General features: G+C 34.0%; 1 protein-coding gene across 1 annotated transcript; it reads right to left on the bottom strand.

Annotated features, from left to right (window-relative positions):
- Nucleotides 1-6,665: 6,665 nt before the first annotated feature.
- LOC104213780 (probable RNA methyltransferase At5g51130) lies at nucleotides 6,666-11,991 on the bottom strand. The gene is made up of 8 exons (XM_009763320.2): nucleotides 11,792-11,991; nucleotides 10,241-10,355; nucleotides 10,019-10,066; nucleotides 9,239-9,509; nucleotides 7,691-7,778; nucleotides 7,545-7,610; nucleotides 7,128-7,196; nucleotides 6,666-6,994 (listed from the first exon to the last, which is right to left on the bottom strand). Exons 1-8 carry the CDS (start codon nucleotides 11,912-11,914, stop codon nucleotides 6,905-6,907), a joined length of 870 nt encoding a protein of 289 aa, XP_009761622.1. The 5' UTR covers nucleotides 11,915-11,991; the 3' UTR covers nucleotides 6,666-6,904.
- Nucleotides 11,992-14,441: the final 2,450 nt, after the last annotated feature.

Raw genomic sequence — 14,441 nt, 5'->3', positions numbered from 1 at the left:
ATGTTACCTATACATGATTCATAGGTATTAAATTTAAATTTACCTCTATCAAGAGGGATCCATTTAATATTAATAGTAGTGAAAGTATTGTCACCCCAGCTATATTTCGAAATTTAGCTCATTTTTCACTATTTTGAGTATTGGAGCTTGGGAAGAGGTAATTTTGGTAGAGACTTTCACTACTACTTTGAGGGTAAATGATTTCTACTTGATTTTGATTATATAACTTATTTCTGTATAGATTTATACACTTAGAGTATGGAATTTGAAAGAAAAATTTAGAATTTTTGTCTACAATTTAAAAGTGTAATTTGGGAATTTAAGGGTCAATTTGAACTCGATTTTGGAATCTAATCACATATTTAAACTCATGGGGTTTATGGGCAGTTAGGATCTATCCCTTGACTTGGATTTTGATCATGTGGGCTCAGGTTGACTTTTGTTGACTCTTGGGATTTTCATTAAAGATTAAAGCTTTATTATTTGAAATTGATTCCTATAGCTTTATTCGACGTTATTGAGTTGTACCTGACTAGATTCAAGTCGTTTGGAGGTTGATTTAAGAGAAAAAGTTATTTTGGAAGGTTGAAGCTTACCAGGTGGAGGTATGTCTCTTGTCTATCCTTGTAAGAGGTAATTCTCCACATAGGTGATCTATTTGCTACTTGATTTAGGAGCCTTGTATATGCAAGGTGATGAACATATATGTATAACTAGGATATGACCATATTCGATAGTGTTTGACTTGCATTATGCCTTGTTTGGATTACGTGGAATTATTATCCATATTTCAATTGATTCTATGAATACGTGATAATTCGTAATTATGATTTAGGAGCATGTTTAAGGTTATGACTTGTTGAATTTGGCATATTGTTTTGCCATGTTAAAATCTATTAATAATATGTAGTCATACTTGTGTTATTTGCTCCATGATTTGATGGTTATTGGCTTTATTGACTTATCTTAGGTAATATGATTAGACATGTGCATGTTTAAATAGCTTATTGAGCTGTTGTGATAACTTAATTTACATGATTAGCCGTAGCCCTATTTTAGTCATATGAGCTTTTATCTGCATCCTTATTGTTATGTCTGGTGCTTCTTTATTATATTATTTCATAAACATATGCATGAGCGGAGAGTTGGTTATTATTAAAAGTTGAGAATTTTGGCACTACAGACACCATGAGCGGATATTGATTATTGGTTATTGATCATTAATTTTAAAATGATCAATACTTGAATATGGATCCGTCCTTCCGGAGTTAGGTACTGTGAGCGTAGGCACCCGGGTTTTTGGTGATGTAAGATATTGTGAAAGGATCCTGAGCATGCATATATATACTTTGACTTATGCAGCAGCTTTATATAAATGTTGTTGACATGATGTAACATGTCTTTAAATGAGAATTGAGGTGATTATATTTTATTTGTTCTCCTTTATCTATAAAGCATGTCTAAATTCCGTATAAATTGTGTTTTGAGCTTTCGTACTCACTTGATAATGTCATGCTTTATTTCATATCATATTTATGCTTTTCACCTAATTATTGAATTGTTAATAAGTGTTGAAGTTGATTTTTCTCCACTACTTCTTCGAGTATAGACATGATACTTACTGAGTAGGTGATCCAGTGGAGACTTCGTGGTGAGCTTCTTTACTTGATACGATCTGCAGCATATGGAGTTCCCCCTCCATATTTATCTATTATGTCTATTTATTTCCCGTTCAAATAGACATTGTCATTCAATTGACACTCTTTATTCTTGTTATATGCTTGTGATAGTTGTTACACAGGGTTTTAGGCATTGTTACACAGTTTTTGTCATATTTAGACCATGTCTAAGATATTTGTATTCATGATATATTGGTGTTGCGACTTATTCCGCTTGTAAATTTATATCATAAATTTGCTAAAGGCATAATAATTTGCTTTCATTATTGTTGGATGAATGTTGGTTTGCCTAGCGAGCGGGTTAGGTGCCAACATAACCTTTGATGGGATTTAGATCGTGATAACATTGTTATTTCTAGTAATCCAGATGTACCAAAATTAGTATGGCAAAAGGATCTCCTAATCGAGGACATAATTGGAAGACCTGAAATTGACTCTATTCAGATGGAAAACCAAAGTCATTAGTAAAGACTAGGTTATGGTGCCCATCATTACTACCAAGTTAAGTGATACCTTACTAGAACATTCTAGCATTAGTGCACCCAAAGAAAATATGGGTAATATTCTCATAACCATTTATATAGAAGAAGCATATTAGATCAATGTTTAAACCAATACCATGGAGGTAGTGGGCAGCAGGAAGTCTGGCATGCTTAAAGTGTCATAGGAAGTGTTTGATCTTATTGGGCACTTTCAGTTCCTAATTCCAATTGAAGTCCTTTAGATAAATAGTGTTTTGGTTGAGAGGAGTGAGTAATGTAAGAGAGTGGTAGCAAGAGCTTGTAGTGAAAGCACCATTTGTGGTTAAACCCCATCTGAGCCTATCCTGATTAAAGAAGGGGATAAATGTAGGTAGTAAGGATCATTGGGTAATAGTATGAGGCAAAGCAAAGGAGGGGGAATCAATATTCCATTAGGGCATATGGAGTTGACTCTAATTTCTCACCTTCTACGCTAAGTGGGCCTTGGATGAGGTATCTACGATTCCCTTGTATATAGAGCTAGTTGTCCAAATAATATTTGAATTTATCCCCCTTACTAATCACCCATCTGGAGAATTTGGTACATGTAACCTAGCCATTGGGAATACATTTCCAGATGTTAATTTTTGGCTTCCTGGAAGGGTTCCTTCAATTATAGTGTTTACTATAAGAGTCCTAGCCCAAAAGAGGGTTAGATTTATGAAACATTCTCCGTGTTAGTCTAGAACTGATAGCCTTATTCCTAACCTCGGCCTTTTGGATTTCTAGCCCTCCCTTATCCTTAGGCCCAGAAACAATGTCATATCTCACCAAGTGCATTTTTCTTTTCTGGATAGTTGTGCCCCAAATGAAATACTTTTGGATTTTATTAATTTGGTTCAAAACGTGAATAAGGAATTTTTGGTGTATTTCATGATATAGCTGGGAGTACTACTTAATGAGGCTTTTGCTAGGGATGCCCTACCAGCATGTTGAGAAAGTTTATTTTCCAGCCAACTACCTTAGCATGCATGTTGTCAACGATTAACTGAAAGTCACTGTTCGTGGCTTTTCTTATGAAAGATGAAAAACCCAGGTATTTCCCAAGGGTACTGCTAAGCTTTGATTGTTAGATTTTCAAAAATAGGTCTCTTTGTCTATAGGTTGCAGTTTGCTGAAAAGACGACTTTGGATTTTGCAAAATTAATACTTTGACTAGAGGCATCATTGGAAGTCGTAAGAGTGTGGAGAATGATATTTTAATTCCTAACATTGGCTCTGGAAAAAAGTGTTAAATCAACAGCAAAGAAGAGGTGAGAAATGTTTGGGCCAGACCTGCTGATGATGAATGTAAATCATTGTTTTGCCTCTACTTATTAGTCAACCATTGTAGAGAGCCTTTACATATGGAGGATGAATAAGTATGGGGAAATATAGTCCCATTGTGTTATTCCTCTTATCGGAATAAAGAATGGAGCTTTACTACCATTAATAAGAACAGATATTGAGGAAGTGCAGACACAAAACATAACAAACTTAGTGAGTTGGGGAGAAAACTTGAAAGCTAAAAGGGTTTCTCTAATATACGACCAATTTAACCGATCAAAAGTCTTTTCTAGATCAATTTTGAGGATCATGTTGGCATTACTCCCTTTTATCTTACCAAAACAATTCATATATTCTTGGACAATAATTGCATAGTCAACAGCTCTCCTGTTGGAGAGAATGGCCTGGCTAGGTTCAATAATAACAAGGAGATGGGGCTTGATTTTATTGACAATGCTCTTGGTGATTAGTTTATAGATTGTGTTGCATATATCAATAGGTCTGTAGTTCTTAAGCGTGGATCCATGGGAATGAGACATATGAGTGTGGAATTCATATTCGAATCCGTGACATCATTATGGAAGACTTCTTTGTAAAAGGTAGACATTGGTTCTCTAGAATTGATCAGTATCTTTGATAGAACAGAGGATGGAGGTCATCAAGCCCTGGGGCTTTAAGGGCCTAGAACGAGAAGATAGTCTGCTTGATCTTAGAGTCTCTTAAAGGGGTGCTAAGAGAAGAGGCTTGTGCCTCAGTTAGAGTGTGTGTAGGGTTGAACAACTCACTTTTATGGGGAGAAAAGGATGTGTAGGAAGTGGTATAGATGGAGGAGAAGTAATTTATGATAGAGGTTTTGATGTCAGTTTGGTCATACAGCCAATTGCCAATATCATCTTGGATGCACGGGATTCTATTCCTTCTCCTCTTATTGAGGGTGGATGTGTGAAAAAATTGGTATTGGCATCTCCCTGGGTGAGCTAATTGATTCTAGACTTGATTTTATTGAATTCAACCTCTTGATTAAGGACAAAGTCATACTCTTTCAGAAGTTATGATTCAAGATCTAGGATGAAGTCAGTAAACTGATAGTGAGGAGATTTTTGAATCCCAGCTAATCTGGCAATTAACTTCCTCTTCTTCTTGAATATATTACCAAAAGTATTTTTATTCCACTCTATGGCCTTAAGCTGAAAATAATTTGTGGAGGTAAAAGGATTTTCATTAGGGGGAGGTGGAGACAAGGCAATGAAAAGATAGGTATCCACACCACATAGATTCAAACCTAAATGGACGAGCACTGCTATTTTCTGAAGTAGGAGAATGTAATCTAATGAAAAAAGGATAGCGGTCAGAGTGTGTCCTGGTAAATGGGTTACAATAGCTTCTTAATAGGTGTGAATCCAAGAATAATTGGCAAAGCACCTATCTAGTCTTTCTAGGTTTAAATGTTGTCTATCCCTATATTTTTTATTAGTACAAGTATATTTGTTACCTTTAAAGCCCAAATCTACTATGTTACACTTGTTAATACAATTCTAAAATAGACCTATTAGAGTTGATAGAGTTCCCTCCAAACTTATCCCTAGCTTTAATTAAAAACTTCATTAAAGTCCCCATCAATAGATCAACTACCAACATAGGATTCAAAGATAGCAATTAATTGTTCCCAAAGAAATTTCCTATCAGTGTTTTAATCATCTTCTTTTTTAGGGCAAGTTTTACAACGTAAAAATCACATCCTAGATCGATCAAAATTAATTGTTCGGATGACCACCACAACTCGGAAAGTTTGTTTCGAAGGAATTAGTGAGTAATGCGTTCACAAATTCTTTGATGGTGAGGGAGTAACTCCATGGGAGACATAAAAGATTTTGTTCCCTGTCCGAGAATGAGATTTAATCTTGCATATGTTCATGGAGCATAGATTCCTTTCCATTATTTTCTTGGGAATAATACGTACTTGTTGTCATGGAGTTTTTTTCCAATAGCATTTCTCGGTACGAATGTTGTGGTGATAAGTTCTCTTTTTTTGGCTATTTTCTCCATTCGGTGGTTTTCGGGGGTGTTTATTGGTGGTACTATTGGTGGTGGACTGCTCATCGGAATGAGAGACAGGGGCGCATCTATGTGTTGGAGCATGAATAATGTTATATTTCTTACAAATTCTTTAAATATACATGTGTGCACCAAAACTCAAAGAGTTCGATGGTTTCAATGATTACTGGGTGCACCTTTATAAGTGAAGTTAAAGGTTCAAATCACAGTTTGTAGGCATATCTAGTGTCCCTCTTATGTTCTAATTGAGTTTTTTTTCTTTTCTTTTTTTTATTTGATTTATTCATTCAAAATCACCAAATCTAACACATTGAAACCCTTTGATCTCCTTTTGTCATTGCAGAATCAATATATTAATATAATTCAGTGTCTAAAAGAGATGACGTGGCACTATCTATAATTAGAAAATATTTAGTTTCTTTTTTCTCATTTTTGTCCCTTTTCTCTATTTTCTCATTTATGCACTAAATTAAAAAATTAAAAAGTTACCTCTTAATTACACCTCTTCATCTTCCTTCTCACACATTCTCTAAGTAGTGCAATGGTTAAAAAAAGTCACCTCCTTAATTATCTTAATTACCATAATAAAAAAATACCTCTAAATTAAAAATTAAAAAATTCACCTCTTAATTACACTTCTTCATTTTCCTTCTCACACCTTCTCTAAGTATTGCAACTGTTAAAAAGAGTCACCTCTTTAATTATCTTAATTACCAGAATAAAAGAATATCTTAAATACACCTCTTCATGTTCTCTCTCCTACCTCTTCCCTAACTAAAATGTTTTAAACTTCTCCCTTGGTTCATCAAAGTCTTATTTATGCACAAAAATCATAAATTCTCACCCTCACTTTCTCTAAGGGAATGAAAAAGTGTAGGTTTCTATTTCTCATATACATTCTATTTGTCAAATTCTATTTTTTTTTTTTACTATAATCTGTATCCCCTATTTTCAATGATTTTCAATTGTGTAACACATAATTCTGTTACAAGCAACGTTGGTAACTGATCTTTTCATGGAGCAAAGAATAATATAGATATTTACCTTTATGTGGCACTAAAAATATTTTTATATGTGAATTAATTACTGAATTATATTTTGTATACAAATAAAAGACTAAATAATAGCAATGAATGGTGTAGCATGGTTCAATGATTTCAGTATTTTTGATATCGAATATATGTATATATGTTAGAAATTAGACATAGAATAAAGAAGCTTCTTGACAGTTTGTCCAAACTCTGATGCTTCTGGATGAGAATAAGATGTAGAGCCAATTCCAAACTTGTTTTAAGCATGCATGTTAAAAGCTCCCTACTGAAATCCACATATATACAACACTAATTTTCAGTCAAACAAAAAGCAATTTCATAACTTAATACATCACTTCCAGAATGCCAAAATAGGTCTTTTAAAGCCAGTTTTGCAACCAGATACACTAGATGTTATGTCCTCTACCATTCTAAATCCAATCTGCATTCATATTAAAGGGATGTATCAGTGAAGTATTCCCAGAGTCATGAAATATTTAACTTTCAAGTTTTTTTTTTTTAAAAAAAAAAGGAGGAAAGGGAGGGAGGGGGTTATAGAATTCCCTGCAACATACCTTGTCCAAAAGTATGTCTTGAAAATCTTCTGGACGGATCTTAATATTTTGATAATTGATTCTTGTTGTCTGCATAGCAAGAACAACATTAACATTTACAATTTTGGTACGCAAAGTTGTTCTGATGGTAAGCAACCCCACTTCCAACTGAGAGGTTGTGAGTTCGAGTCTCCCCAAGAGCAAGGTGGGAAGTTCTTAGAGGGAAGGATGCCGGGGGTCTATTTGGAAACAGTCTCTCTACCCTAGGGTAGGGGTAAGGTCTGCGTACACACTACCCTCCCCAGACCCCACTAATTGGGATTATACTGGGTAGTTGTTGTTGTTGGTACGCAAAGTAAAAAAGAAATCCCAATATAAGGTCTTCTCCGTATAGAAAGCACGCATGTGAAGCTAGTAATAATATATGAAAGGATATACCTCAGATACAAGACGATTATCGTAGTATGATTTCCAAGGCTGAGGCTCCAAAATAAAGACACCACCCTGCTATCAAAAAAGTACAGTTAAAACATGAGTTTCTTTCTGTTTTCAAGGAATTGCTTCCTATTACACGTGAACATTACCGGTGAAAGGAGCCTCCAGACTTTGGAAAACAAAGTTATTAGTCCCTCATCTCCCCAGTTTAAATGCACCCACTTTGACACGCTTAAGCTGCATCCAATGAAATTCAGCTCTTCAAGCTCAAATACATGGAAATAGAATAAAATTTCAGCACCCAACTTCATAAAAAGTAACCCATACTGAAAAAACATACTATACATTCTCTTGCTTTAGATCATATGATATAATCATATGTTATACAGAAAAGCAGAAAACTGGATCTAATTTTCTCTGTAAGAAACCCTCAGAGAGCGTTCAAGTGCTGATCAATCTTTAGAAAAGCCAAAAATTGAGAAGCCTGCACCCAGCCCAAGAAAGAAAAGAGAATTGAGAAACCTGCACCCCAACACTCGACCCAAATTTCCCATTCCCTAAGAAAGAAAAGAGAAAAAGAAGGATCCCACAACAAAATTTAGCAGACTATTGCAGTTGATCTCAAAATTGTCGCACACTAAACACTACTGGAACATAATGGCAGATAACTCAGTTAGAATCACTTATTACTTATGTTGAGCAGACTCTTCAATTTAGCCACCGCACTTGTGTCGACACGACACTTGTACTGATAAAGGAGCCTGCCTCACTTTGGATTCTCCAAAGAAGAGGTATTCAAACCAGCTTTACATGCTTTCTAAGTCACCAGGAAACTGATACCAATGACCATCTATTCTTGAATTGTGTTATTACTAGACAACTTTGGCAGCTCTTTATAACACTAGCTAGTATTGTTTGGATGATGCCCAAGGAGGCCGTTGGCTTGATATGCAGTTGGAATAGTATCAGGGGAAGAACCTCTCACAAGGAATGGTGGAAGATTGCTCCAGCTTGCATATGGTGGACAGTTTGGAAAGAGATAAATGCAACATGTTTTGAAGGCAAGAGTACTTCAACACAGAAAATCAAGATTCACGCATTTCTCTTTGTGATTTTTGGTTTAAAGAACAATTGGTAGGTGATGCAGAATCAGTACTAGACTTTTTTGACTCGCTGTAAATCTCACAGAGGTTCTGTACTATTAAATATTATAGAGCAGCCCTATTTTGAGTGCTGATGAATATAAATATTACCTTTCTCAAAATAAAAATGATATTCATAAGCATGAGAGTACATAAAAAGTCTCTTTCTTCCCCTCTTTTAACCATGTCTTTGTGGTGTCACAGATAGGACTGGAGCTAAAGGAAAACAAGACAGAATCCACCCAAATCATACTCACCTAGGACTGGTCAAAGTTGGATGTCAGGGTAACGAAACAAAAAATGTTCTCTGGCTAATAAACTCATTAAGCTTTTGCACTGTTCTTTTATCATCTTGTTCTGCTTACATAATTAGCCTCTACCGCCAAAAGAAGTGCACCTTTAGAATAAAATTTTGGGTGATTTTGAAAAGGAAACACAAGTTCCAACAATATAACATCTTGGGTACCTTTTCGCAGAAGGATTGCAATTGACTAAAAGATTTCACATCTCTTGAACCATACAGGGAAGATGACGTTAAAGAAAAAGAAAACTTACCAAATAATTGTATCATATGATTTATTGTCTCTTGGATGCCAATTCTGAATAAAATCTCCTTTCTTGAAGGAGACTATGTCATAAAAATCTCCTTCTTGCAAATGATGAGGTGATGTACAATCATTCTTTGCCCTTTTATTAAGTGACTCTGCCACAGGGTCTTTTAAACAATTTACAGTATTTGATTCGGCTAATTTGTCACCCCCTGCAGGCACTGTTCTAATACTCTTCACTTTTCTCCTGAGAGTCCAATAGGCATCATTAACTCTTGCTGGAAGATGTGGAAAGAGAGAATAAAAGTTATAAACCACATCCTAGCAGCCCAAAGTCAAATGCTAAATCCATCAGATCACACATTACTTAAGATGCCTATATGGACAACAAAATATGATATTATCGGCAACTATGGCAATAAGACGCAAAAGAGATCAAGAGGCCAAATTTATACAATAATAAGAAGGAAAAGAAATTAAAGAGTGACGGTGTGACACAACAATCCGACCAACCGCACATTACTATCACTGCACAAAGCAATTGTTTGGTCCATCCAATTGCACAGGAAAAATCAACAAAATGCACTATGTGGGTTCAAAATCAAATACTAACAAATTCCCGTTCAGCTGGTCTCTAATAAAGACTGATCCATGAAAGTAACATTTGTGCAGTTCACAAATTGCATGACAATTTGTTGGCATCTTAATCAGCTCGTGATTTCTTCCGGCCATAATCAACTACAAGTGAACCAAATGTGCAGATCAAATGAAAAGTTCAAATACTTACCACCATCAATGTCAATTCCAAGGATGCTTCGGCAGCTAAACTTTTGTGCTGCAGTCAAAAAAGAATCACTGATATTAACAACAGATAAAAGAAAAGGGAAATGTGTAACCTCTATTGGTGGACAATGTTAGCAGAGATATCAAGCAAAAATCCCAAATGCGACTAAAAGCATTAAGGAGAAATCCCAATTCAGAAACAGATATGCAATTAAGAAACTTTTACCAATGGCGATTGTGATCACTCCACTATTACAGCCAATATCAAGACAATCCTTGTCTTCAAACCACTCCTTCTTCATAGCTTTTAACCTTGGATCTTCTTCCAAATCCTGACCAATCTGTACACAAAAAATACCAAATAGTGAGAGTCCAACTAAAAGGTATGCAGTGATGAACTTGCTCAAAATTATGTATGGACTTATGATACTTGAATAAAAAAAAATTATAAAAAAAAAACTAAAAGGTAACAAAACAAAAAAAGAAATTCTGAGTTGCTCCCAAATTGCTTCAACTTGGGAACAGTAAGATTTTCTGGATATAGCACATGCAATAGAAACCTTAAGGGGTCATTTGGTAGAGTGTATAAGAATAATGCTGAACATTGTGTATTAGTAATGCTTGCATTAGTTATGTCGGCATTAGTTATGCTGAGATATTTCCTATCCATTGTTTGGTTTGATGTATTAAAGCATTGCACAATTTCTGAAAGAATTGTTTGTTTACAAAAATACCCTCATAACCAGTCCATTACTTTATCTTTTTAAAAAAACATATGGTGAGGAATGTTTTTATATAAAAAAGGTTTTAAAAAATTATTTAATTTGTCTACATATATTGTAGTGTAGAACTTAATATTTATTTATAAAAAAAGAAAATATGCTAAGTATTTATTTATTTACTAGGGATATAATTTTATTTATCACTTTCTTGGATTATTTCAAACTTGCTTTAAAATAATAACATATTTTAATCAAGCATAAATTTTGAAGGACAATTTTGTCTTTAACTAAGTTAATGCATGCATTAAAATCCATTGCATTGTTAATGCCATGGTTTCTTATGCATTAGTTATGCATAGGATAATACCAAATAGGGTGTATAACCAATACTTGCATCACCAATGCATAGGTTCAAAAAGTGTACCAAACAAAGTATTACTAATACACAAAGCTAATGCATGCATTATTTTACCTAATGCATCCTACCAAACGACCCCTAAGACTGTCAAAGGAAGTTGTGGGTATAATACCTAATGCATCAAACATTACCTAAGATAAGGTTTTTTCATATAATTGTGGGTACCTAAGCAAGTTGTGCCCGCCTTACCTATTCCACCCATGGGCGGAACTAGGTAGAGTGAAGGGTATTAAACCGACACCCTGTCAGCGGAAAATTACACAATGTAAATAGAGTAAAATTAATATTTTTTGGTTATATGTGAGATGACATGAAGAAAAATACAAGAATAGTAATTAAGGGGGGTTCAAAATTGCTTTAGGTCATACGTTCAAATTACACCGGTGACATCCTAGAATATTTTTGAATCCCCTTGTATAAATTCCCGCTCCCGCTAGTGATTTCGCCCCTACATTACACAGTAACTATAGATATGGGGCATGTAACTATACTCACCAAGGCTTATGGTTTTGCCTAGATGGGATTTATTTCCTTACATGGAATTTAATGCAAAACTCATCCATTAGCACCCACAAACCAAACAAGTAATGGGAAGGGTATGTAAAAATAGAAAAAGAGGGAGAAGAGAAAGGCTTACTCTATAGCCATAGTAGTTTCTGTAGTTACCATAGAGAGCAACTTCCTTACGTTTTTTCTTCTGCGTCGTCGCCGATGTGTCCTGCTGTTCACCGCCTGTTCTTGCTCGTTGGTGGTGCTCCATGGAAATATGGAAAACCACTCAATGGGGTTTCCAAATTAGGGTTTTAGCCTGGAACAATTAACTACAAAAATAAAATTATTTATCCTTGCTTATACATTTGCTTTTATACCCATCAAACTAATTAATTTCCTCTTTTTCTCCTTTTTTTTTTAATTTCTCTGCTTCTTTTCCTTTTTCCTTCTTTTTTCTTTTCTTTTTTCTTCTCTCTTTTTTATTCATTTCTTTTTTGTCCAAATCATATTATTATTATTATTATTATTATTATTATTACCATAATTTAATTTCACGCTCAATTTTGGCTCTTCTTCATTATTTTTTTTCTTTTTGTTTTCTTTTGTTTATTTCTTATTTCTTTTTTAATTTCATTTTTTCTTTTTTTCTTTTTTTTATTATTTACTTTTTTTGCTCTTTTTATTTTTTATTTATATAACAAGAAAAGATAATTGTTACAAAAAATATTTGTTCACATTTTTTAATATAACTGGTATAATATACATTTTATCTTTTTTTTTTTTATTCAATTATTAAAATAAATTATACATTATAATTGTTTTCTCTTCTCTTTTATGCTTTTTATTTTTTTTTTTTGCTTTCTAAATTTTATTTATTATTATTATTATTTCAAAAAATAAATTTATTTTCATCTTTTCATAATCTTATTCTATAAACATCTTTGGCTCGTTTATTTTTTTATTTTTATTTATTTGTATTTTTATATATATTAATTATTATTGTCACACCTCCTTTTTCTGAAAGGATAGGGGAGTTTTTCCAATTAAAGTGACATTATTCGAAATTGGATTATTTATTTATTTCAGAGTCGCCACTTGGGATATTTGCTATGGTGTCACAAGTCACCGATTTTTTTAAATCCCAAATCGAGAAAATTTGACTCTATTTTAAAGTGTGCAAAACCACAAGACCGGGTAAGGAATTCTATTAACCTGGGAGAAGGTGTTGGGTACTCCCGAGTTCCGTAATTTTAGCACGATCACTCAACTATTAATAATTGTCTAAGTATCTGATTTATTGCATGTTTTAAGACTTATGTGCACTTTCACTTTCGAACCACTTTTAATAGAGTTTAAATGCTTTTAAGATTTATGGAGTTTATTTGAATAAGTCACGATGCCTCGCACTTATTGTTTTTGTACACATTGTGAATCGCGCAACGTGAAACACACACTCAATTCACAACATGTTTATTTTTATTATTATTTGAAGTTATGTCTAGTCACATGAAACGCACACTCGAATTGGGATTTATGTATTGTGACCATGCTACGGGAGTCGTACCCATAGCCACAATGATTTATTTAAACGCGCCTAAAGCAAACTATGAATGTTCATGAATTTTATTGTAGGGTCAAGAGTTTATGGAAATTAGTTGTGGAAGCAAGGAAGTAATCAACTTTGTTATTAAAGAAGAGAAGGGCCAATAACATATCATTATGGCGGAGGATTTATTTGAACTAACTATTCAATTATCAAATTAGCCAGAACTAAAAGACCATTCCATTCTAAACTTAATCTAGTTTTCTGATTTTTTCTAAGATAACCAAATGGCCAGACTACTAATTATCACACCTCCTTTTTGCACCCCGAGGAGATATAAGGGAGTTTTTCCAATTAAAGTGACATTATTCGAAATGAGATTATTTATTTAATCAGAGTCGCCACTTGGTATAGTTTATTTAGGGTCCCAAGTCACCGGTTTATTTTAAATCCCAAATCGAGGAAATTTTGACTTTACTTTATAAGTCTGCGAACCAGAAATTCTAAGTAAGGAATTCTGTTAACCCGAGAGAAGGTATTAGGCATTCCCGGGTTCCGTGGTTCTAGCACGGTCGCTTAAACTATTAATAATTGGCCTATTATCTAATTTATTACTTGTTTTAAACATATTGTGCATTTTTAGTTCTATAACCGCTTTTAATTATTTAAAACGCTTTTAGGAAGATTCAATTCTATGTAAAACACGTCTTCAACTATGCTACATGAAATGCAACCGCGGTTCGCGACACTTTCTATTTAACATTGTTGAGAATTGAAATTGGGTCACATAAAATGTACACTCGGATTTTGTAATTAAAAATCACAACTACGTTACGGGAACCGTACCCATAGCTATGATGAATCATTTAAATAACGCGCCCAAAGCAACTACAAAGATTCAATTTTTAATAGCAACATTTGTAAGGGCCATGGATGATTTAATTTATTTATGGCACATCTCAAACCTTTTTCTATAAGTGTTGGTTCTTGAATCTAATCTTATGAGGGCCATGGATTATAAATTTTGTTTAGCATGGCACGCCTCAATTTATTTCAAAGGGTTTTATCATTCAAAGTTGTTATAATCGGGTTATATGAAATACACCCCCGAATTTGAGAATTAGGTGTCATGACTATGTCACGAGAACCGTACTCATAGTCACGATAATTTATTTACGCGCCTAAAGCATAATACGATATTCAAATTATTTCCTAAACTATTTTGAGATTATTGTGAGGCTCAAGGCTTATG

Source organism: Nicotiana sylvestris, chromosome 9 (genome assembly GCF_000393655.2).
Source record: "Nicotiana sylvestris chromosome 9, ASM39365v2, whole genome shotgun sequence".
Classification (NCBI taxonomy): domain Eukaryota; kingdom Viridiplantae; phylum Streptophyta; class Magnoliopsida; order Solanales; family Solanaceae; genus Nicotiana; species Nicotiana sylvestris.
Note: the sequence above shows the minus strand (reverse complement) of the source record. Positions and strands in the feature narration are given on the sequence as shown.